At 42.1% G+C, this 25,217-nt stretch overlaps 1 gene segment (V, D, J or C); it reads right to left on the reverse strand.

The window, feature by feature from the left end:
• Positions 1–22,909, reverse strand: part of LOC132022326 (immunoglobulin kappa variable 3-11-like) — a 32,582-nt gene extending 9,673 nt beyond the window's left edge. The window contains 1 exon segment of the V gene segment in view: positions 22,846–22,909. Coding sequence covers positions 22,846–22,894 — 49 coding nt within the window.
• Between the last annotated feature and the right edge of the window lie 2,308 nt (positions 22,910–25,217).

Consider the following 25,217-nt stretch of genomic DNA (forward strand, 5'->3'; position numbering starts at 1 on the left):
ACTTCTCCAATAAAGACATACAAATGGCTATCAGACACATGAAAAAAAATGTTCATCATCACTAGCCATCAGGGAGATTCAAATTAAAACTACATTGAGATATCACCTTACACCAGTTAGAATGGCAAAAATGAGCAACACAGGAAACAACATGTGTTGGAGAGGATGTGGAGAAAGGGGAACCCTCTTACACTATTGGTGGGAATGCAAGTTGGTGCAGCCTCTTTGGAGAACAGTGTGGAGATTCCTCAAGAAATTAAAAATAGAACTTCCCTATGACCCTGCCATTGCACTCCTGGGTATTAACCCAAATGATACAGATGTAGTGAAAAGAAGGGCCATCTGCACCCCAATGTTTATAGCAGCAATGTCCACAGTCACCAAACTGTGAAAAGAACCAAGATGCCCTTCAATGGATGAATGGATGAGGAAGATGTGGTCCATATACACTATAGAATATTATGCCTCCATCAGAAATACCCAACTTTTGTAGCAACATGGACGGGACTGGAAGAGATTATGCTGAGTGAAATAAGTCAAGCAGAGAGAGTCAATTATCATACGGTTTCACTTATTTGTGGAGCATAACAAAAAGCATGGAGGACATGGGGAGTTAGAGAGAAGGGGGTTGGGGTAAATTGGAAGGGGAGGTGAATCATGAGAGACTATGGACTCTGAAAAACAATCTGAGGGGTTTGAAGTGGTGGGGGCGGTGGGAGGCCGGGGTACCAGGTGGTAGGTATTATAGAGGGCACGGATTGCATAGAGCACTGGGTGTGGTGAAAAAATAATGATACTGTTATGCTGAAAATAAATAAATTTTTAAAAAATTAAAAAAAAGAACAAAGTTATAGAACTAAAACAGCCACAGAATGAGCAAAAATCTATTACCTATTTTGTTTATTATTTATTTATGGTTAACATACAATATTAGTTTCAAGTATACAACATAGTGATTGAACAATTCTATACCTTATGAAATGCTTACCACGATAACCATCATGTGTCACCATACAAAGTTATTAAATATCATTGGCTATATTCTCTATGCTGTACCTTACATCCCCATGACATATTTACTTTACAACTGGAAGTATTACCTACTCTTTGGTACAGCTTTTTCTCCTTAAGTGCATCACAGTATGAATAAAATGTTCTGTGTGGTATACATTTGCTTCACAAATATGTTTGAATCCCATGAACTATTTTTTTTAGATTAAATAATATGGAGAATAATCTTTCAACATTTTTATAAAAAGTTAATGTTGATATGAAGATATGAAAAGATAACATGGAAAAGAATAAATAGATCAATGTCACCTATAAACATAAATGCATAAATGTAGATAACATTTTAATATTTTCTTCCCCTTATATTATAAAAATGTGGTGACAAGATACAATAAATTTCAAGAATATTAAGAATTAGCAAGAAGGTAAAAATAACTTCAACATTAGGTAGTTTATATGAATAAAATGGTGGTTTTCTATTTGCTTGATTTTAAATCATGTGGACATAATTAACAGAGCCTGGAATTTGTGCAGGGAATTCTTGGGAAGGTTGAACACAATACAGCCTCTGACTCATGAGTGAAATGCAGCCACAGAACACAGAGCACGGTCCTCTCAGCCCCAGAACTGCTGAGAGGGAGGACAGATTTCCCTGATATTCTGAGGTCGGAGTGTAAAGGTTCATCCCCCAGTGCCGGTTGTGTGCTATGAAGGGAATTCACCTTCAGGGCTGTGTCTGGATACAGGGACATGGACAGCCACCATCTGAGCAACCGTATGGGAGCAACTGTGGGGCCTGAGAAGCTGCCAGTGGGAGAGGGGACATCTGAGGTGCTGTGGATCTTGACCTAAGAAAAAATTAGACAAACAGACTCCTCTAACTCCAAAGAATCCCACAAGCTTACAATGTACAGCTTAAAAAAAAAAAAAAAAATCACAAGGTATTCAGGATTGAAGGTGATTTACAATAACCCACTTCCCACCTGGACAACCCTGTAGATGTCTTCTGGGAAAAGCAGCTCTGGGGCATTTTATGTTGGACCAAAAGGGTGATGATCCTGGGAGCCCCAGTTATCCTAGATGATGTACTATTGTAATGATAATGTAAGGGGTTCCAAATAAAACCTTTCAATCACAAAGGCAGATGAAATAAATATATGTAACACACTTTTAAACACATTTCTTATTTTCAAGTAAGAACAGTTCATAGACTAAGAATGGAGTCAAAACCTAGGTTCTGTCAGATACATTTCACCAAAGCTTAGGGTCATTTATGAGAATAAAAAAGGAATGGTATTAAGGATAACTCTGGATCTGTATGGGGTTGGGGGATTTGCTTCCCAAGCATCAGCTCTTCCCCTCTTTTCCCCCAGGGCTCATGGCCTCGATCTGAGGTAAGGTATGAAGATGGAGCCTCACTGGCCTTTCTAGAGCATGATGTCCTGGGTAACCCACAGTCAAAAATATGTACTCAGAAAAGTTTAGGTCATGGAGAGTCATCTACTTTTCTCTCCTCATTCTTAGGTGGAAGACCCCCTGTTCTAATCACAAACTCTTGGACTCTGAGGACAAATAAGCATCACAAAATACAGAGATGGTCTTTTTCTGACAAACAGTGCAGAGAAGCTCCCCGGGGTCAAGACACGAACCCTGTGTCTGTGTGATCCCCCAAGAGGCGCTGGCTCTGCACCTGCCTGGGACCTGCCCAACTCCTCACTGATTTGCATGTTTCCCCCAGAGCCCATTTCTGCTCTTCGGCATCCTCATCAAGAGGCTACTCAGACATTCAGGGCAAAAAAGAGCCTCAGGCTGGGCCTCAGATTGAACATGGGAATCCTGACCCAACTCCTCTGCCTTCTACTGTCTGGCCTCCCAGGTGAGGAGGGGAGTGCGGGTGACATCCCGAGATGGTGGGAGTGCTCTCCTCCTGACTGTGGGCTCTCCCCAGGGATCCTGCCTGTGGATGCCTGACCCAGGGTCTCCCCTCCACTCAGAAACCCAGGTGCTCTCAGATTAGGGGACCAGGGCTACCAGAATCTTCCTGGAGGAACATGGGGTGGGACCTGGTAAACAATGGTGGCTTTGTGTTTTGCTTCCCACCTAGCTGTCAGTCGGCAGGCCAGACTGACCCAGTCTCTGGCCTTCTTCTCTGTGTGCCTGAGGGAGGGCGTGTCCATCAAATGCAGGGCCAACGAGACCATAAGCAATTTCTTGAGCTGATATCTGTAGAAACCAGGCCAGGCTTCTCAGCTTCTCATCTGTGATGCTGATAACCTCAAGTCTGGTGGCCCACACCAATTCTCTATGATTCAGTTGGACAGAGAATTCATCCTCAAAATCAGCGCAGTAGAGGCTGAGGATGCTGCCAGTTATTACTGCCAGCAGGATTATATCCTTCCTCCCACTGTGCCATAGCCCCGAGCAGAAACCATCCCCAGGGTGGGTTGTGATGGTGAGGGGAGCAGTGGGCTGTGCTCCCTGTGGTTCCAGCAGCCACGTTCTGCTCTGGGTCTGATCATTCTGGCAAGAGCTGCTTTGGGGAAGGGTTTGCAGGTCTTAACAATCAAGGGACTTTGTCCTTCGAAAGCTTCCTTTCCTGGTGACACAAATCCCAAATCTCAGGATTCTAAAAATGAAATTTCTCTTGCAGGCCTGCAAAGGAATTCATCCACAGGATGGACCTTGAATCCTATCTCTGATAAACACTCTGTGAAGTAGGCAAAAAAGGGAACCCACATCCAAGCAAACACTACTAATACTACTAATACTGCTATGACTAATACTAGTATTGCAAATACTAGTACTACGAATGTTAGTACTAATACTGCAGGCACTACTACTGTCATGCTACTACCACTAATGAAACTAATAAACATCAACAACTACACTGTAAGCTGCCATCGAGTGAAATCTTGAGGACTTACCATGTATCAAATATTGTACGAAGGACTCATTCATCTACCACAATTCATCTCACAATAATCCTCTAGAGATGAGAAATCACGGGTTCTCTTACTCAACATGCCAGTGGTTCTAAAGGAAGTAGACAGAAGAATCTGTTATTTTGACTCCATAATTTCTACTCATTATTTAACTACATTCATTAAAAAATAATTAGTACAACTATAAACAGGTCAAGACAGAGACTGTCTCTAGCATCCCCAAATCTCCCTCAGATTCCTTCCCTGTCAATTCCATGCCCACCCCCCAAGGACATACCAGTTCAGTACTTTCTTACTCTGATAAACCCAGCAGAATTGAGAGTGTATGTGCTCAAGGAATGTCATGACAGTGTTGCTTATGACAACTCCAAACTGGAAACAACCAGTTACTGATCTAGAATGGAATGGATGCTTCAATTATGGTATTTGCAAACATCTTTATCCTCTCTGTGCTTTATCTGAGTGGTAGTTTTGAAACCTGTGATAATTTTGATGCTGCCCAAATTACCAATCTTTCATACAGAGTACCCTTCATGTCTTATCTGAAAAGCCATTTCATACCTCAAATTGATGAATATATTACTACTATTTTTCTCAGCTCTATCACTGTACTTTAGTTCTATAATCTAGCTGGATTGGGTTCTTGGACATGATACAGAGTAGGGGATCAGATTTCATTTCTCTTTCAGTATGAAGGTCCACTTGAACCATCCCACTACATTAGAAAGAACATTCCTTTGTTAATTGTCCTAGGAGTCACGTGTCACAAATTAAGTGTCCCCATAGATATATGTCTGTTCCTGGACTATGTTTCATTCCCCTGGTCTCTCTTCTATCTTTGTTGCATACTACAGTGCCCTAATCACTGTGACTATAAATACGTCTTTTCAAAAAGAGAATTCATTTATTGATTTGAGAATGAGTGAACATGAGCTGGCGGGGGAGGGGCAGAAAGAGAGGGAGAAGCAGACTCCCCACTGAGCAGGGAGCCAGACCCAATTCTCCTTCCCAGGACCTGAGCAAAAAGGCAGATGCTTAACCAACTGAGCCACCCAGGAGCCCTATGTGTATTTAAATAAGTCTTAATAGTCAATAGGGTATTTTCTCAACGTTGTTGCTTTTCAGAATTGTCTTTTTCTTTTTAGCTCAGAATTCCCCATGCATTTTACAATGTGCAAAAAAAGTAACTGGGTTTTATTGGAAGTACATTGTAACTAAGGATCAATGTGTTGAGATAGACATCTTGAGTCTTTGGATTCATGAAAATGTAATATTTCTCCATTTATTCAGGTCTCCTTTAGTTTCTCTTAACAAAGTTTTATTATCCTTGGGTCTGGATGGCACATGGCCCCTGGTAGGTAATAATGCATGTCCTCTCATATGTACATTCAGCTTAAAATTTATTTGTAATTGCCAAGACAATAAATTATCCTTGAAAAATGTTTGCTCTATGTCTGTCTCCATTAATAAAATTCAATTTTCCATTTGGACAATCTGAGATTGCATTAGCCATGCAAAACTCAACACAAATACAGGACTTAATTTAATCCACATGAATGTGTGCTTGTATTTGGATGTTCAGAGGAGGTACTTTGGGATGAAGGATCAGTTTCCTGGAGAATGATTCTCTCAGGCACATGTCTAACGTCATGAGACCCTCTGTGACTCCCAATCCCAGCTTCCATGGCAAGGACATTCGGAGAATCATTTCCTTCCACCTTCCTCTTCTCAGGCAAGGCACAGAGCAGCAGAAAGTACAACAGTAGAGACAGAGATCCCAACTTGCTCTGAGACCCGACCTGCCCCACCTCACCAGTCTACTCTGGCTGGGATGCATGAAGAGCCGCTCAGCAAGATGAGGACCAAAGCAGATTCACTTAGAGCAGAAACTGCATGGTCTAGACACAGGCGTGTTCCTCCTCCTTCTTCCATGTTAGCCAGAGGAATGGATATGCTTGAAGACACATGTAGTCGTTTCCTGCACAGTGACAACCTCGGCCAAGCTGACTGGGACACGGACAGGATGGTCCCTCCCTGAACCATTCTAGTGGCTGCAAATGAGGCTGGAGCCATCCTAGAAGCAAGGCTGGGAAAATCCTAGAGGCACAAGAATACTGCAAGCCAGAAATGTATTTAAAGAGGTGCTAAAATATAAGATTTCAATCTCCTGCTGTTATTCCTTATCACAAAGAAATTAGAGTGTAAAGCCTGAATGAAGAAGTGTGAAGCTGATTATTTGAATATAAACAAAGCCTACTTCTTTTGTTGGCACAGGCTCCATAAGATCTCAATAGAGCAAGGTACAGAGAGCTCCCAGGTTGGTGAACACATCCACACTGGGTGAGAGACACATTCCAGCACCATGGACACAGAAGCTGCTGCATTCAGGATCTTCCCAGTCCCTGCTTTGTATCTCTCCATCTAGCTCTTCCTCTGGACCTTTACCATATTTTTTCATAACCTGGGAGTCATAAGTAGGTGTATCTCAAAGTGATATGAGCTTCTCTAGCAAACTAATCACACCTGAGGAGGGAATCATGGAACCCCATGTCTACAGTTGGTCAGAGACAGAGGTCCCTTCTTCACTTCCATTAGATGATGACACTTCCAATGGGCTAGTCCTTCTCAAGTGGTAGTCTCCATGCCATCCTGTAGAGCCATGGGGAGCTGCTCTGGAGGATGACGTGTGGACATGAAGCCACTGAGAATAGACCCAGGACCAGGAGGCTGTCCCCCTGAGGAAACTTCATCTTGAAAGTGCTTGTTGTCCTCCACACAAGTGGTCAGGGATTGCCATCTGGGTTCTGTGCACTGGAACTTCTTCAACCCTGGGTGGTTCCTTGTGCCCAGGGTCTGTGACAGTGCTGACATCTTCTCCACAATGTGCCGGGATATCACTCTCCTCCCTAAACATACACATGGGATGGATGTAGACCTAGATTTGAGGTCTTTCCTGAACAAAGCTAAAGTCCTTTTTCTTTTCTGTCACAAACTTAAAAATTCCTCTAATAAAAAAACCAAAATCCAAAAGTGATGACAAAAATCATGTGATAGACTCTTCATAAATTCCATAAAGAACAAAAATAACAGTGAAAGTGAGGGAATCTGAGGAGAAAGGAGGAACCACTATGAAAAGGCCTGGTTCTCTGGCAGGTGCATCACACGTGCACAATGGTACAGCAGGAGAGGAAGCGATGATATCCCGGGTAAGAATCTGACCCATGTGTCCCCAGTCAGGTCCAACTCTGCAGGGCGACCACAGGGCTGCATGCCCCAGGGGGCTGGCTTAGACTTTTGTGGTACTGTATCCCAGCTCCACTTCCCTCTGCCAATCATGCATTCTCTTTCTGGAGGTGGTGATGTCAAGAACATTCCCCACCCAGTGTCACACATGCTATACTCAATGTGAGCCTGCTTTCCAGGGAACAATGCCTGTGACCAGTGACATCAGAGAGTAGCATAGACCACATGGTCAGAATAACCCTCATAGGCAGAAGCTGTCCATTTTCTCCATCTTCCAAAATGGACAGGGACAGAATGATGTCAGAAAGAGAGAATGTGGCAGTGGATAATTGAGCACATGTTATGAGAAATTGACTCAAAGTGCTGACCCTTTAGAGTATTTTGTCTTTTTCACTGGAAAACTCTAGTTCAGTCACAGCTTCTGACTCAGTTCCTAGACCTATGTTAGTTCCTACTCTCAAGCACATTGACTCAAGGGAAGGCCAGGTCTCAAACGAAAGACCTTAAGGTTTCACCTTATGTATTTTGCCTAGATGTACTAAGAAAATCTTACTTCCCTCTCCTTATGGAACATGGGGCTTCAGAGTTGAGCTCAGAATGTGTCTTCTCTGCCATGAGAAAGCTCTATGTTAGGAGGACACGTGGGGGACGGCAGTGCTCTGGTGGAGTAGACAAGGGAACAAACTCTCCACAGAGAAAAAACAAACACACAAACAAAGAAACAGTCCATCTCAAATTAAAGCAGTAGAAGAGTATTTATTAACTGACAAAAAAGCTGTACGAGTTCATGAGACATCCTCAGGACATATGTCCATCCCTCACAGGAGACACTTTGGGGCTGGAGATGCAAAGTGCTACATAGAATTAAAATCTTATTAAGTAGAGGGATTATGAGGTGGCTTGTGGGCAAAGGGAACTTCTGTCTATCTTTCTCTGATTAGAGGGTGGTGACTGGGGGCCTTGCCCAAGAATTAGCATCAATACAGGAATAACCTTCACAGCCAACATAAGACATTGCTCCCATTTCTTCACAGCACTAACATGAATCTCAGCTCTAGAAAATGTATTTACTTATTTACATATTCCAAAAAGGGCAAAGAAAAGAAATGACAATATTGGGAAGGAATTCAGATTATGTATATGGGTATCAGGGCTTTCAAATAACTTATAAAGTCAGAAGATCAACAGATTCACGTATATATGTGAGCCCCCTGGAGCCAAAATTATTCTCTGTGAGTTCATCCTCTAGAGGGTGAATATTTGCAGTTATTTAGAAAAGGTGACCCTTTGGGTCTGAAATGGGTCTGAAATAACTGCAAATATTCCCAAGAATCTACCCAAGAATCTACCCAACAGGCCTCCTATTGGAGACCCTCCCTCTGCTGGGTGGCAGAAAGAACTTCCATTTGGGCTCAGTCAGGACACAGGTTTGTTGTCTCTCAACTTAAACAAAGCATTATAAGTTTGTGCTATTTGGCTTGAGAAAATGTATAGATCAAGTCCTACAGAACGTATAACAGCATCACACTCCCCAGCCACACACTCTGACCCCAGAATAATGGACTCATATAAACAAAGCAGCAACAGAATTGTCCCAAGGGACACAAATGACACGCTGGCTTCCAGTTTTATGGATTCCAAAGGGGCGTCCCCTGGCAAAGAAACAAAAGTGCAACGAAACCCACCTGTGGGTTTGAGGTAATGGTGGTCAAGATTAGAGACTCAGAGTCCTGTTCCCCACCTGGACCTCATGGAGGTTCTTCTTATATCCCTTATAGATGCCGATTATTTCTGTGTGGTATACAGTGACCAACATTGATGAACTCACTTTTATTGTCCAGGGAACTCCTCTGAGGATTAGGAACAGTCTTTCTTCAGTCTACTGGTAGAAGAGGAAAATTTTGAAGCCCTTACTGTCAAGAAAGAACTTTTAGAAGGTTTTGCATTTTTAGGTATTTCAGGGCAAGAGATTATGAGATAAACAACCAAACACAAAAAAAGACTTTTAAAGTTTTCATGTTAAGTTTTGTATGAAATATTAGTAATTTTGAAGTCAAAGTTTCAAAACTGATACACAGTAAATAAGCATAACAGATGAATAATTTTCAGCCAAATTTCCACACATTGAGGTGTCACACAGGATAGTGGGTAATGTGATTCTGATTTTCTTTAGTATATTTGACACACAGTGTTAGATATTGTGATTCTTAATTTAACATGTGAAATGAATAGTTTTCAAACTCATCTTAATATTTAAAATATTATCTTATATTTTTCTTTCTGTTTTTTTCCCTGATTTTTTTCATTTCCAGTGGTTTAACTTTCTGAATCATTCACCAGCAGGATTCATTAGGAGGGCCGGCATGTTCAAAATAAATGTCAGGATTGCATTGGCTAGCAATCTAAGAAAAGATCAAGGGTAAAAACACACGAAAGAGTAAACAAAATGACAACTAGTAACATATGGGCATGTGCTATTAGTCCTACTCCTATCCCAACTTGTCATCAGCACCCAAATTCCTCCATAGAGTTCAGAGATTACTTAGAGTACCATTGTTACATAATAATTCTTCCCACTATGTTACAAAATCGCACTCTAGGAGGATTTCCTAGAAGATATTCAGACAGAGAATAGTTGTGTAATCTTGCCTGGACTTGCATGTATTCAGTAATTCTTTAATTCAGTATGACCTTGGATTTGATTTACCTGAGATCTAACAGAACTACACCTTCTATTCCTTCATTTTCTCCAGGATTTTTTTTGCACAACAGTGACTTGAGTTATCAGGTACTTTGAGGTTGACAGAATTCTCACCAATGATTGACTAACACCTACATCAGGCTGACACAGGCAGAATCGTCAGGTTATGTCCCGACTTTAATGAAGGATGGCTGGTAAACTGATGCCCCAAGAAGTTCTAACCTCACACCCTCTTCCACAGTGACTGTGGTTCACCCGAGACCCCAGAAAATGTCCATCATAGATAGAGATGACCTCAAATTATTAGAAGTTTTATCCCAGTCCTTGCTATTCTCACCTACAGAATCTCAATGTGAACTACAGACTCAAAGCTGTGGATGCTGAACAGAAAAGCCAAGTGAGAGACAACAACTTCTCACATAGAACTAGCAAGGAACTGGAACCCTGACAGAAACTGCTTTCACATGATGTGGAAGCCTCTCTATGGGAAAGGGAAACATTGTTTTCTGTGATATGGGAAACATTATCTATTCTGTTCATCCTCTTAGAACATGTTGACTTAAGAAATATCTTTGTTTGATATGGGGTGTGTGTGTGTGTGTGTTTACCTTATCTAATATGCACTATATGGTGTGTATGTGTCTATCATCTGTCTGTCTTGTCTGTCTATCTATCCATCTATCTGTCTCTCTGGGAAGAGAGAGAGAAGTATGGCAGGATACACACCAGGTTGTAACAAACTGTTACCCCAAACTTCATATTCACTGCCTGAAGCATAAAATTTTGTCTTCTCTCCTATTCTCTGCTGCAGGTCTAGGAGTTCTTCTCCTGTAAGTTTGAGATTCTTCTCTACCTGTCCCGTTCTTCTCAACTTCATCTTCTCATAGAGTAGATAACTCACAAGGTCCCAGGGTGAGTTTAATTCACTTTAAATCATTATTAAATTGTCTAAAACCTAAATTAACCTGGAAACAGCAGATCCCAGAGACTTTAGTTCATCTTGGGATCTGGAGATCACCAGCCAATCAGCTAGAGTGAAAGTGGGACCTGTTTCCTCCTGGGCATTAGCTGACAGGAATCCAAGCAGGATGGCCTGTCACCTGTCAGAGAGGTCTCTAGAAACACATGCCTGTCTCATCAGGGTCTCTGGAGTTTTCTCAGAAGGCAGGGCTATGAGTGCTGTGTCCTACCACAGATCCTGATTACCACAGGGAGATCCTGCTTCCCACAGAGGCAGTAAGGCATTTGTTTCTGTTAGTTTTCCTCCAAACACAGAAGCCATTTTAAGTTACTGCACTCCCAGTAGAGGGACCTGCACCCTGCCTTTGGCTCTTTCCACTCTGCCACACCCATCTTGGGATTTGCATATTGTCCCCTGGGGAGGACCTTCTCTTGGAAGTCTGTCATAAAGGTCAGCTCTGAGCTTGTGTTTACTTACTAGGACTCATCAGTTCAGCTTCCCAAAATGAGGTTCCCTTCTCAACTCCTGGGGCTGCTGATGCTCTGGATCCCAGGTAATAGCATAGAAGGGGGAGGAGATGGGACATTGGGGTGGGGAGGGTGAGCTGAATGCTCTTGCTTCCTATGTATGATCTGTCCAGAGGTAAGATTGCCATCCATGAGGGGAATTTAATTTTGAGATCTGTGAAAATTATGAGGAAATTAAAGGGAACAAAGAACAGTGTTTAGTGAGATGCTGAAAAAAAAAAATGTGGCTACTCTGTGCTCTGCAGTTCTTGGGTTATCCATGGAAATCGGATATATTTAGAGTAGGAATCCAATCACAAAATATGATTTAGCCTAATGTAAGTGACATTTAAAATCATAAAAATAGCTTATAATGTATCAAATTAACCTGCACTTATCTCTCAATATTTTAGGATCCAGCAGGGATATTGTGCTGACACAGACCCCACGGTCCCTGTCCCTCACCCCTGGAGAGCCGGCCTCCATCTCCTGCAGGGCCAGTCAGAGCCTCCTGCACAGAGATGGAAACACCTATTTGTATTGGTACCTGCAGAAACCAGGCCAGTCCCCACAGCTCCTGATCTATGAGGTTTCCATCCATAAATCTGGGGTCCCAGACAAGTTCAGTGGCAGCAGGTCAGGGACAGATTTCACCCTGAAACTCAGCAGGGTGGAGGATGGCGATGTGGGAGTTTATTACTGCGAGCAAGGTACACATGTTCCTCCACAGTGGTTCAGGCACGGACACAAACCTCTCTGTTTGGCAGTCCCCACTGGGCACGTGTTTTGCCTGAGCAGGGAGCAGGTACAGCAGAGGCTCTGAGCTGGCATCAGAGGCAGGTGCTGGGGAACTCAGGGCAGTAACATGCATCTGAGTGCTCTGGACTGAGTCCCAGCCCCTGGGCCGCAACAGTCTCAGCGGGGCATAACCAGCTGCAGAAGGGACATGATCACCTATGGGCTGAGCAGTGAGCTGCCAGGGACAATCGCCCTGAACCTCACCCTGACCCTTATGCCCTCTGTATGGCTCAAGGATGGTGACTCAGCCTGAGCGTCAGAAACCTGAACAAATTATTTGAAAACACAATTACATACATTTGTGGCTAAATATGTTTCCAATATTTTCATTAAGAGGCTATATGGTATCATTCAGAATTTATTATTTTTTATTTTCCCACTTTATGACATCTGCTTTCCCAGTTAAACTAATGGCTCTGTTACAATGAGGTCTAGATATCATTCTATACATGCTTTCCCATAAGAAATACACATGAGAAAAATTAGTAAAATTGTTTGGTGGTCAAGCACCCAAATAGACTGTTGTAAATTCATAGCAAATATAAGCTCCAAATTCTATAAAGAATAGGTGGCATATACATATATATATTAAAATGCTACTCAGCCAAGGAAATGGTATCTTGTTATTTGCAACAACATGGATAGACCTAGAAAGTAAAATGCTAAGCAAAACAATTCAGACAGAGAAAAACAAATACCATATGCCTTCATTTTTATGTAGAATCTACAAACAAATCAAACAAATAAAAAACCCACAAACATGGACTTACCCATGAATAAAGAGAACATGGACACGATACATTAACATTGTACAAATGTGCACCCAACTCATACCTCTCTTATGTACAGTACAGACAATTATAGTAAGGATCATACATTTTCTGTCCCTTTAGTCTTCTTTCCTCTCCATCTCTCACGTGCATCAAACTTCCACAGAGAAAAAGCAAACACATAAATAAATAATCAAGCTATCTCACATTGAAGCAGTGGAGATATATTTTAACTGATAAGAAAGCCCTAGGAGTTCATGAGAACTCCACAGGACAGAAGTTCCATCCCTCACAGGAGACACTTTGGGGTTGGGGATGCAAACTGCTACACAAAGGAAAGAGTTCATTACAATGGAGGGATTATGAGGTGGCCTGTGGTCAGAGGGAACTTCTGTCTCACTTTCCACAATTAGACTGGGGTGACTGGGGGTCCTTCCCAAGGATTACAACTGATACAAGAATAACCTTCAAAGTCAACATAAGACATTGCTCCCATTTCTCCACAGGACTCAGCAGAATCTCAGACACTCTATAAAATGTATTTACATATACATTTATTGCAAGGAAAAACAAAGAAAAGAAATGGTGATATTGGGAAAGAATTAAAATACACATATGGAGATCAGGACTTTGAAGGATTGAGATCATTGAAGCTCAGAAATGACCTGCTTCACATGGTTGAAAAATAACTTTTAAAGTCAGAAGATCAACACATTCATATGTATATGTGAGCCGCCTGGTGCCAAAATTATTCTCTGTGAGTTCATCCTCTCCAGGGTGATAATTTGCAGTTCTTTAGAAAAGGGGACCCATTTCAGTCACAGGTCCCAAGAAGCTGCTCAAAAGACCTCCTGTTGGGGAAGCTCCCTCTGCTGGATGGCTTCATCTCAGGTCTCAGGCATAGATAAGCTCATCTTTTCTCAGAAAGAACCTCATTTGGGCTCAGTCAGGATACAGGTCAGTTGTTCATCAACTTGGCCAAAGCACTATGAGTTTGAGTGTTTTCGCTTGAGAAAATTTATAGATCAAGTTCTACAGAATGTATAACAGGATCACACTCCTCACCCACACACCCTGACCCAAGAATAATGGACTCACATAACCAAAGCAGCAAGAGAACCAGCCAAGGGACACCAATTACACCCTGGCTTCCAGTTTTATGGATTCCAATGAGACATCCCCTGGCACACAGGAAAATTGCAATAAAACCCACCTGTATAAGTCCTTGCTCGTTCAGGTGACCATGGTTAAGATTAGAGAGTCTAGAGTCCTTTTCCCCACCTGGACCTCATGGAGGCTCTTCTTACACTCCTTACAGATGCCAGTGATTTCTGTGTGGTGTGCCTTGACCTGCTCGTTGGGGTCCATTTTACTGTCCAGGATACAACATAGTTTGTCAACAGGAAGGACACAAACACTCCTGGTTAGAATTAGGAATGCTCTTCCTTCAGTCTACAGGGAGTAAAGGAAAACATCAAAGCCTTTAAATGAGAAAGAATTCTTTATAAGATTTTGCATTTTCTAGATATTTTAGGGTAAGATAGTATGAGATACGTAACCAAACAGAAAAGGAGACTTGTAAAGTTTTCATGTCATATTTTGTAGGAAATAGTAATATGTTTGAAATTCAAGCATTTTTAAGAATACTTTGTGGGGGGAAAAAAAAACTTTCAACTGATACACAGTAAATAAACATGACAGATGAATCATTTCTGGCCATATATCCACATGTTGAGGTTTTACATACCATAATGGGTAATGGGATTCTAATTCTTTTTTTAGTGTACTTGACACACAGTGGTAGATAATGCAATTCTTAATTTAACATGAATAGTTTTTCAAACTCACCTTATTATTTACAATACTGTCTTGCATGTTCCATTTGCTTTTGTCATGCTTTTTTTCATTTTCACTGGCTTATCTTTCTGAATTCATTCACTAGCAGGATTCCTTCAGAAGGCTGGCATTTTCAAGAGTAAGATTCAGGACTGCACTGGCTAGCACAGAAATCACAAAAGGGCAAATAAAATGCTAGCTGGTCAACCAAGGGACATGGGCTCTACTACTTCTACTTCTTCCATGGTTTGTCTTCAACGCCCAAGTCTCCATGCTGAGATCACGCTTTGCTTTTGATACCATTATTACACAACAGCTCATTTAGATTTTACACAAAATCTAATTCTTAGAGGATTTCCTAGAAGATATTCAGACTGAGCGTTATTGTTAATCAAGCCTGAAGCTGTATGTATTCAGTTATTTTTCAGTTCATTATGACTTCAGAATTAAATTGCATTTGATCTGATAGAAGTACAAACTGTATTCTTAGTTTCTCTAGGATTTTGTTTGCAGAATGGTGACTTAAGTTGTGACGTAATTTGAACGCGATACAATTCTCACAAATGATTCAATATGACATAACGTCAAGCTGACACATGAAGAACCATTAGTTTATGACCCTATTTTAGTGAAGGGTCTCATATATGTCATATGGTGTGTGTGTGTTCCTATCTGACTACCTCTCTCTCTCTCTCTCAATAGTACAGGATAAACCCAGGTTGTAACAAATGGTTACCACATTCTCACTCACTGCCTGAAGCATAAAATTCTGTCTTTTCTCCTAATCTTTTCTGCTGGGCTATGAGTTCTCCTCCTGTGAGAGATTCTTTTGATCCTCTCAAGTTCTTCTCACATTCATCTTCTAATAGAGTATAATTCACGAAGCCCTAGTGTGAGATTAATTCTTTATTAAATCATTACTAAATTGTCTAAAACCATTAACCTAGAAACAATAAATTCCAGAGACTCCTGATCTATCTCCAGTTCATCCTGAGATCTGGAGATTGTTGATCAATCAGCTGGAGTGCAAGTGGGACCTGTTTCCTCCTGGTGATTAGTTGACAGGAATCCAGGCAGGATGGCCATTCACCTGCCAGAAATGGATTCTGAACATGCATGTCTTTATCGTCAGAGTCTCTGGAGCTTTCTCAGAAGGCAGGCCTATGAGCACTGTGTCCTGCCGCAGATCCTGATTATCACAGGGAGATCCTGCTTTCCACCAAGGCAGAAAGGAATTTGTCTGTGTTAGTATTCCTCCAAAGACAGAAGCCACTTTAAGTAACTGCTCTCCCAGGAGAGGGACCTGAGCCCAGCCTTTGGCTGTTTCCTCTCTGCCACACCCACCACGGGATTTGCATATCATTGCCTGGGGAGGACCTTGCCTTGGAAGTCTGACATAAAGGTCAGCTCTGAGCTTGTTTTACTTACTAGGACTCATCAGTTCAACTTCTCAAAATGAAGTTCCCTTCTCAGCTCCTGGGGCTAATGATGCTCTGGGTCACAGGTAAGAGCAGAGGGAGGAAGAGAAGGGAGATTGAGGTGGGGAGGGTCAGCTGTCTGGGTGCTGTTACTCCCAATGTGTCCTCTGTCCAGGGGTGAAATTACCCTCCAGCAAGAGGTAATTAATTTTGAGATCCGTGAAAACCATAAAGAAAGCTAGGAACAAAGAACAGTGCTTTAGTGAGATGCTGAAAAAAAAAAAAAAAAAAAAGAATTGTGGCCATTCTGTGCCCTGAAATTCTTGGGTTATCCATGGAATTCGGATATATTTAGAGTAGGAATCCAATCACAAAATAGATTTAGCCTAAAATACATGAAATTTAAAATCATAATAATGGTTTTTAATGTTTCTCCACAACCTATACTTATCTCTCATTATTTTAAGAAACAATGCAGAGGTTGTGATTACACAGACCCCACACTTGCTGCCCGTCACCCCCGGAGAGTCAGCCTCCATCTCTTGCAGGGCCAGTCAGAGCCTCGTACACAGTACTGGAAACACCTATTTGTATTGGTACCTGCAGAGGCCAGGCCATTCCCCACAGGGCCTGATCTATAAGGTTTCCAACGGTTTCACTGGGGTCCCTGACAGGTTCAGTGGCAGTGGGTCAGGGACAGATTTCTCCCTGAGAATCAGCAGGGTGGAGGCTGACGATGTGGGAGTTTATTACTGCGGGCAAGGTATACATTTTCCTCCCACAGTGGTTCAGCCCCAAACACAAACCTCTCTGTTTGGCAGTCTCCACTGGGCATGTTTGTTGCCTGAGTGGGGAATGGGCACAGCAGAGGCTCTGAGCTTGTGTCAAAGGCAGGTGCTGGGAAAGTCAGCCAGTAACATGCAGCTGAGTGCTCTGGACCGAGTCCTGATCCCTGGGCAGCAATAGTCTCAATGGGCACAACCAGCTCCAGAGGGAGGTGATCAATCTGAGGGCTTAGCAGTGAACTGCCAGGGAGAGCTGCCCTGAACCTCACCCTGACCCTCCTGGCTTGTGTGCATGGGTCAGGGACAGTTACTCAGCCTGAACATCAGAAACCTGAGGCATTTTTTGTGGCAACACAATTACATACATTTTTGAGCTAATAAAGTTTGTGATATTTTCAGTATGATAATATTTGATAACCTTCAAAATTTATTATTGCTTATTTTCCCACTCTCTGAATTTCTTCTTTCCCAGTTATACTAACTGTACTATGTTCTCTTGCTAACATTCTATACACACTAATCCCAAAGGAAATATGGCTGAGAACAATTAGTAAACCTTTTTCTTCAAGCTCCCAAACAGACTTGGAAATCCATAGCAGATATAAGCTCCTAATCCTGTAAAGACGATGTCCATATATACAATGAAATTTTACTCAGCCATAAAAAGAAGGAAATCTAGCCATTTTGGACAGTATGGATAGACTAGTAGGGTATTATGTGAGGTGAAGTAAGTTGAGAGAAAGGCAAACATCATATGATTTCATTTATATGTTGAATCTAAAACAGAAAGCAAAACAAAGATAAAACAAAAGCAGAAAGACCTGTAAATAAGGAGACCAAACTGGTGGTTGTCTGAGGGGAAGGGAACAGGCAGGAGGGGAAGAATGTGTGAAGGGGATTGGGAGGAACCTGCTTCCAGTTATGGAATGAGCAGGTCACAGGGATGAAGGTACAAGGAAGGGAACATAATCTATGAGATTGCAACAGTGTTGTGTGGAGCAGAGCATTTTGATATGTCATAAAAGAATTATGAGAACTCTTCAGGGATTTTAGGATCTCGGTTTTGAAAACTGCTACGGCAATGTAAACTAAGTAGCCACAGTCCTAGAAGTAAATGTTAAATTTAAATATTGTTGCATTTGATGAAGAGCACTATTTTATGTGAAGCTTCATATTAAACAATCTTTAATAAGACAATTTTAAGATTAGTTGTAATTGAAGGAACAGAGATAGAATGTATTAAACAGGAGTTTTGAAGTGTATGTAAATTATGGAGCTACTGTCAGTTTCATGTTTTATATGGACACATTGCAAGAAACGTCAGAAGAAACATCAAGATATTGTATACATTTGTATCTAACATTAAATCAGATTTACACAAAACTAATTTGTGTGAAGAGTTAAGACTTTTTTTAGAAGTGGTTCATCATATCTAGACATATAAAAATTTATATTTCAAAATAATTAATCAGAAGGCATCATAATGTCATCACAGACAATAAAATATTCCGAACTCAGGCTTTTATCTTCTTTCCATCAGAAAAAACCTTTTCAAAATTAAAATTATTGAAAGATATTTCAGGTCTTGTATTTACCAGAAGACAGTGTTATTTGCAAATACCTATGGAAATTGAGTTTGCAAAAAGTACAAATTTTGATGCCATAATAAATGAAATTCCCAAAAAGCAATCCAGAAAAATCTTATACTCAGTCAAAATACCAAATTAATAAGGTCTTACCATTCATTATATATATTTATTGTATTATTTAAAATTATAATACACAAATATTATTCTTGTAAGTTCATCTGTTTGAAAGCTTATCACAAGCTTATTGTAATATTTGCAAGTTTATTGCCAGTATTACTTTGCCAGTTCTAACACACAAATATTATTTCTTCAAATATTTATTTGTCTCTATTTGCTCTAGCCCTGTGGGTCCGAGAACTTCAGCCCTGCTGGCCAAAGGGCCAGGTGGTCAAGGGGGGCTGGGGCACCAGAGAAGTGCACCAGCTCTTTCCAGGGAGATACCAGGGACTTGGAGCTCAGCAGACAGAGAATGCAGAGCACAAACACAGACGTCCTTGATTTCCAGGGAGGAATGCAGTCAGTCCATAGATGTGTTCTGAATTGGAAGCCTAACTGTCAGGCAGCAGCCTTTAAGATCTGAAAATAGGCTTCTTTAAGGTTAAGACTGGGAGGTGGGTGGTTCCGTCTGCTCCCTGTTTCATTGTTTACTGTTGTCCTGGAGGGTCTCCATACACAGCCCTGCTGGCTTCCAGATCAAATTGTTTTGGGGCCAGTTCCTCAGGTGGAAGTTTTTCAAGCTTGGACACTAGAAGTTGGGTCCAAACCCTTTGCTCTTGAGGGAGAAGCCAGGAGTTACAAGTTCCCTTCCAATGGTATAGGGTTCTGTTGGAGGTGGAGTTCATGGCAAGAATGTGTCCCAGGTTTGTGCACCTCTTTAACCCAATGTGTAGGAGTCCCTTGGCTAGTTTTTAAATGTCTCACAGTGGGAGTTGTCCCATGTGTAGCTGTAGGTTCCATGTGTCCATAGGAGGAGGTAAATTCAGAAGCCCCCTGGAACACCGACTCTGAACCAGAACTTCTTTTTCTTTGGATTCCTATGGAAGATGTTTGGATCATAGATTTTAAATGTTTCCTCTTTTTTGGTTTTAGCCTCGTTGACACACAGGGCTCTACTATTTCATCTATACAACACAGTGATTCAACAAGTTCATACATTATTCTATGGCCACATCTGTCACCATACAGTACTATTACAATATCATTGACTCAATTCCTTATGCTGTAAAAATATTAAATAAATTAATAAGTAAGTAAGTAAGTAAATAATTCTTCTTTCTGAGCTTTTATTTTTCTGGAGAGCTGGTTGTCTGACACTGACTAGCACAATAATGATGCAATGTAGGCTATCACTGTTTTCTCATGGTTCCCCCCCCCCTTTTTTTTTATTTCTACCACCACTTTATTTCTACCAAAAAGCTTTTTAATTCCAATGAAGTCCCAATGGTTCATTTTTTGTCTTTGTTTCCCTGGCCTTTGGAGACACATCTATCAAAAAGTAATTGTGGTCGAGGTCACAGAGGTTACTGCCTGTGTTCTCCTGTAGGATTTTGATGGATTCCTGTCTCACATTGAGGTCTTTCATCCACTTTCAGTCTATTTTAGTGTACAGTTCAAGAAACTGGTCCACTTTCATTCTTCTGCATGAAGATGTCCAATTTTCCCAACATCATTCGTTGAAGAGATTTACATTTTTTCCATTGGGTATTCTTTCATACTTTGTTGAAGATTACTTGACCATAGAGTTGAGGGTCCATTTCTGGTTTCTCTATTCTGTTCCGTGGGTCTATGTGTCTGTTTTTGTGCCAGTACCAATACTGTCTTGATGATGACAGCTTTGTAATAGAGCTTGAAGTCCGGAATTGTGATGCTGCCAGCTTTGGTTTTCTTTTTCAACATTGCTTGGCTATTGGGGGTCTTTTCTGGTTCCATATAAATTTTTGGATAATTTGTTCCAGAGGAAGATACAAATCAGCAGGGTGTGAGTGAGGAGGTCCTGGCTTATAAGTCTCTGCAGTCCTTCCTTTTGTATAAATTAGGTGGGCATAGGAGAGGGAAGGTTCTCAGTGCTTTTGTGAGGTGTGTGAACATCTGGTCCAGGGCATTATTTATGGGTTCCTATCCAGACATTTTTAATTCAATCCCATTAGTAAAGAATGCCTTACGGGGCAGTGCAGAAAGTAACTTTGTTATAATACTGACCTTTGTGGGGGGTGGGCACCTATGTACTTCAGTCAGTTAAGTGTCCACTTTCAGTTAGTTTATGATCCCAGGGTCCTAGGATAGAGTCCCATGTCTGGCTCTCTGCTCATCGGGGACCCTGCTTCTCCCTCCGCCTGATGCTCTGCTTACTTCTGTTCTCTTTCTGACAGATAAATACATAAAAATCTTAAACAAACAAACAAAAAAAAAGAGTAATGCTCTGAAAGGATGGCATCACATGTGCACCTTTCCCTTCACACCCCAGGCTGCCACCCAAACGGAGCCCATTGAGAACTGACTCATTCTCCAGACCCTGTTTCTCCTCTTCCCTCTGAAAGCCAAGCATCTTTGACAGTCAGCCAAGCTCAGGCACCACAGAGGCCACAGTGAGGTCTCCCAGATTCAGAAGAAGAGCCCATGACTTTCCGGGTATCCTAGGGAGCATAGCTCAGCCCACAGCTGGAGTTTTTGTTGCTGTCTCTAACACTGTAGGTGGGTGGCTGCCCCCTGCTGGCAACAGTAATGGGCTGCACCTTTGGCCTCCAAGTCACTGATGGTGAGATAGTGAAGAGTTCCCACCCATAGGTCCCCATTCAACAGGGTGTCTGCCTGAGAGTCTCGTTATCTCCCTTGGCCACTACCCCCAGCAATAAATAGATCGATAAAATCTTTAAAAAAAAAAAAAAGAGAGAATTGCCTTTGTGAGAATGAGTACGCCTGGGAGAGATGGAGAAGAGAGAGAAGGGAGGTAGGAAAGGAGCCGGAGCAGAAATGAATGTGCAGGACACTGACCAGGAAGGCTGGGAAACAGGGCCCATGGAAGGAAAATGCGAGAGGGACACTACCTTCCACGTGGGAGATTCTGAATAGGAGAGCTCAAAGGTTTCATCCTGGGAAGGTTCTGAGTGGGAAGGTGATGGAGAGTGAAGAAAAGAGAATGAGGAAATAAAAGAGAAATGTCCCAGAGTCCAAGAGGAGCAGGAAGCAGAACTGATACACAGGATGTGAAGTTCGCGGCTCTTTGTCAGAGGCTAAAGACAGACCCTCCTGCCTCACTCCTGCTGTGGGGCGCTGGGAAACACGCAGCATCCTGGGGCACAAAAACTCCCAATAACATCCCTAAAACATCTTCACAGCATTTGTCTTCACTAATCTCCCACAAAAAGGGATGCAGGAGGGACGCCTGAATGGCTCAGTCGGTTAAATGGCTGCCTTCAGCTCAAGTCATGATCCCAGCATCTTGATGGAGTCTGGCATTGGGCTCCTTGCTCAGAAGGGAGCCTGCTTCTCCCTCTGCCTCCTGCTCCCCCGCTTGTGCTCTCTCTCTCTCAATCTCTCTGGCAAATGAATAAATAAAATCTTTTTTTAAAAAGGTGTGAGGGGTGCAGGAAAAGTCTGATCCCTTCATTTTCTGCTGTGCCTTACAAGCCCTTCAAGGAGTAAGTCAGGAGAAGTGACTTCTCAGGCAGATAGGGGGACAGACATGTTCAGGGCTGACCGAAGAGGAAGCAGCTAGTGCAGCAAAGCCTCCCTGACCTGCGACCCCAGGGAGCAGGTTCGTGTTCGAGGCTGAAGCACTGTAAGTGGATAGTTATTATACTGCTGGCAGTAATAGTCCCCCACATCTTCAGCCTGGAGGTTGCTGATGGTGAGGGTGAAGTCTGTCCCAGACCCACTGCCGCTGAACCGGTCTGGGATGCCCGTGGCCCTTCTGGATGCATGATAGATGAGGAGCCTGGGAGCCTGCCCAGGTTTCTGCTGGTACCATGCTACATTGTTGTAAACACCCTGACTGGCTCTGCAGTTCATGGTGATCCATTGACCTGGAGACACAGCCAGTGAGCCTGGAGACTGAGTCATCGTGACGTCTCCATGGGCACCTGCAATCAGAAAAATGGTGTTACAGACACACTTTATCCCAGTCACACTGGAATATGTCATTGCAAACTTGCTTCCTAATGGTACCACATGGCAGTACATCATTGGGTCTATTTTGAAAATAACCAGTGTTTCTCAGTATATATCTTAAAAAGTTGTTTAAAATGACACTACTCCAGAAGGATTATGGCACTTTGCAGCTTCTCACCTGAGACCCACAGCAACAAGGACAGGAGGACCTGCCACTGTGATGCCATCTTGCTGCCCCTGCCTGCCCGACGCCGCTCAGCTCACATAGCAAAGGCCCCTTTTATACAGCCTGAGCCACTGGTCTGGATGTGGAGGGGCTAATGCAAAGCAGTCTGGGGGAACAGAAGCAAATCTCATAAGCAGTGGGTTGTGAAAGTGCCCAGTGGAAATGTAAGGAGCCAAAAATAACTCCAAAATAGAGTTTATGACAGGAACACACAAAAGTCAACTTAGAAGCTCTGAGAACAGCTTAGAAGTTCTAAAATGACAAAATGCTACAAGATTGAATGAAGAGCTTCCATTTTCAATGTAAAAATGTCTTTAAATGGGTTCAGTGTCCAGAATTGATAGGCTTGGCTCTTCATTTCAATGACACTGACACTAACAAAATCTGCTGGGAAACAAGTAATGGGAGGCAGGGAGGGGCAAAAGAATTGGAAGTCACAAAAAGAAATTGGAGAACTTTTGGCCCAACTTTTTATAAAACCTCTGACTGGAGAACATTGAGCTCTGAAGCCATTTTTCTTCTGCAGTTGGGTAAGGATGCAGCAAACACTTGACCTCAGGTCCCGGGACTGTGCAAAGGCCAGAGAGATGGAAGAGCTGGAAGACAGGCCCAGAATACTAACCTGGCTTGAGGAATTCTCTAAATGTTTCTAAATCATACACCAATTGGTGTACTTATCTGAATATACATTTTTCTCACTCAGTGGAGGTCCTAAGGGTTTGAATGAAGAGTTATTTCTTCCTACAAACCATTACAGCCCATGAAAGCCCTATTATCTCTATGTCCACATTCATGTGATGAATTCCAGGTATGAGATATTATCCAAACTTCTTCTTTTTTTTTTTTTTTTACTTTATGGTTAAATCTTTTAATACTCTCATGACATAAGTCACAGCTCTTGTAATTTACAGAGAAAATAACAACTAAATGAAACTACCAACATTTTTTTTAATAATTTTTTATTTTTATAAACATATATTTTTATCCCCAGGGGTACAGGTCTGTGAATCACCAGGTTTACACACTTCACAGCACTTACCAAAGCACATACCCTCCCCAAGGTCCATAATCCCACCCCCTTCTCCCAAACCCCCTCCCCCCAGCAACCCTCAGTTTGTTTTGTGAGATTAAGAGTCACTTATGGTTTGTCTCCCTCCCAATCCCATCTTGTTTCATTTATTCTTCTTCTACCCACTTAAGCCTCCATGTTGTATCACCACTTCCTCATATCAGGGAGATCATATGATAGTTGTCTTTCTCTGCTTGACTTATTTCACTAAGCATGATACGCTCTAGTTCCATCCATGTTGTCGCAAATGGCAAGATTTCATTTCTTTTGATGGCTGCATAGTATTCCATTGTGTATATATACCACATCTTCTTGATCCATTCATCTGTTGATGGACATCTAGGTTCTTTCCACAGTTTGGCTATTGTGGACATTGCTGCTATAAACATTCGGGTGCACGTGCCCCTTTAGATCACTATGTTTGTATCTTTAGGATAAATACCCAATAGTGCAATTGCTGGGTCATAGGGCAGTTCTATTTTCAACATTTTGAGGAACCTCCATGCTGTTTTCCAGAGTGGCTGCACCAGCTTGCATTTCCACCAACAGTGTAGGAGGGTTCCCCTTTCTCCGCATCCTCGCAAGCATCTGTCTTTTCCTGACTTGTTGATTTTAGCCATTCTGACTGGTGTGAGGTGATAGCTCATTGTGGTTTTGATTTGTATTTCCCTGATGCCGAGTGATATGGAGCACTTTTTCATGTGTCATCTGGATGTCTTCTTTGCAGAAATGTCTGTTCATGTCCTCTGCCCATTTCTTGATTGGATTATTTGTTCTTTGGGTGTTGAGATTGCTAAGTTCTTTATAGATTTTGGACACTAGTCCTTTATCTGATATGTCGTTTGCAAATATCTTCTCCCATTCTGTCAGTTGTCTTTTGATTTTGTTAACTGTTTCCTTTGCTGTGCAAAAGCTTTTGATCTTGATGAAATCCCAATAGTTCATTTTTGCCCTTGCTTCCCTTGCCTTTAGTGATGTTCCTAGGAAGATGTTGCTGCGGCTGAGGTCGAAGAGGTTGCTGCCTGTGTTCTCCTCAAGGATTTTGATGGATTCCTTTCGCACATTGAGGTCCTTCATCCATTTTGAGTCTATTTTTGTGTGTGGTGTAAGGAAATGATCCAATTTCATTTTTCTGCATGTGGCTGTCCAATTTTCCGAGCACCATTTATTGAAGAGGCTGTCGTTTTTCCATTGGACATTCTTTCCTGCTTTGTCGAAGATTAGTTGACCATAGAGTTGAGGGTCTATTTCTGGG

The sequence above is a fragment of the Mustela nigripes genome, chromosome 7 (assembly GCF_022355385.1).
Source record: "Mustela nigripes isolate SB6536 chromosome 7, MUSNIG.SB6536, whole genome shotgun sequence".
NCBI classification, from domain to species: domain Eukaryota; kingdom Metazoa; phylum Chordata; class Mammalia; order Carnivora; family Mustelidae; genus Mustela; species Mustela nigripes.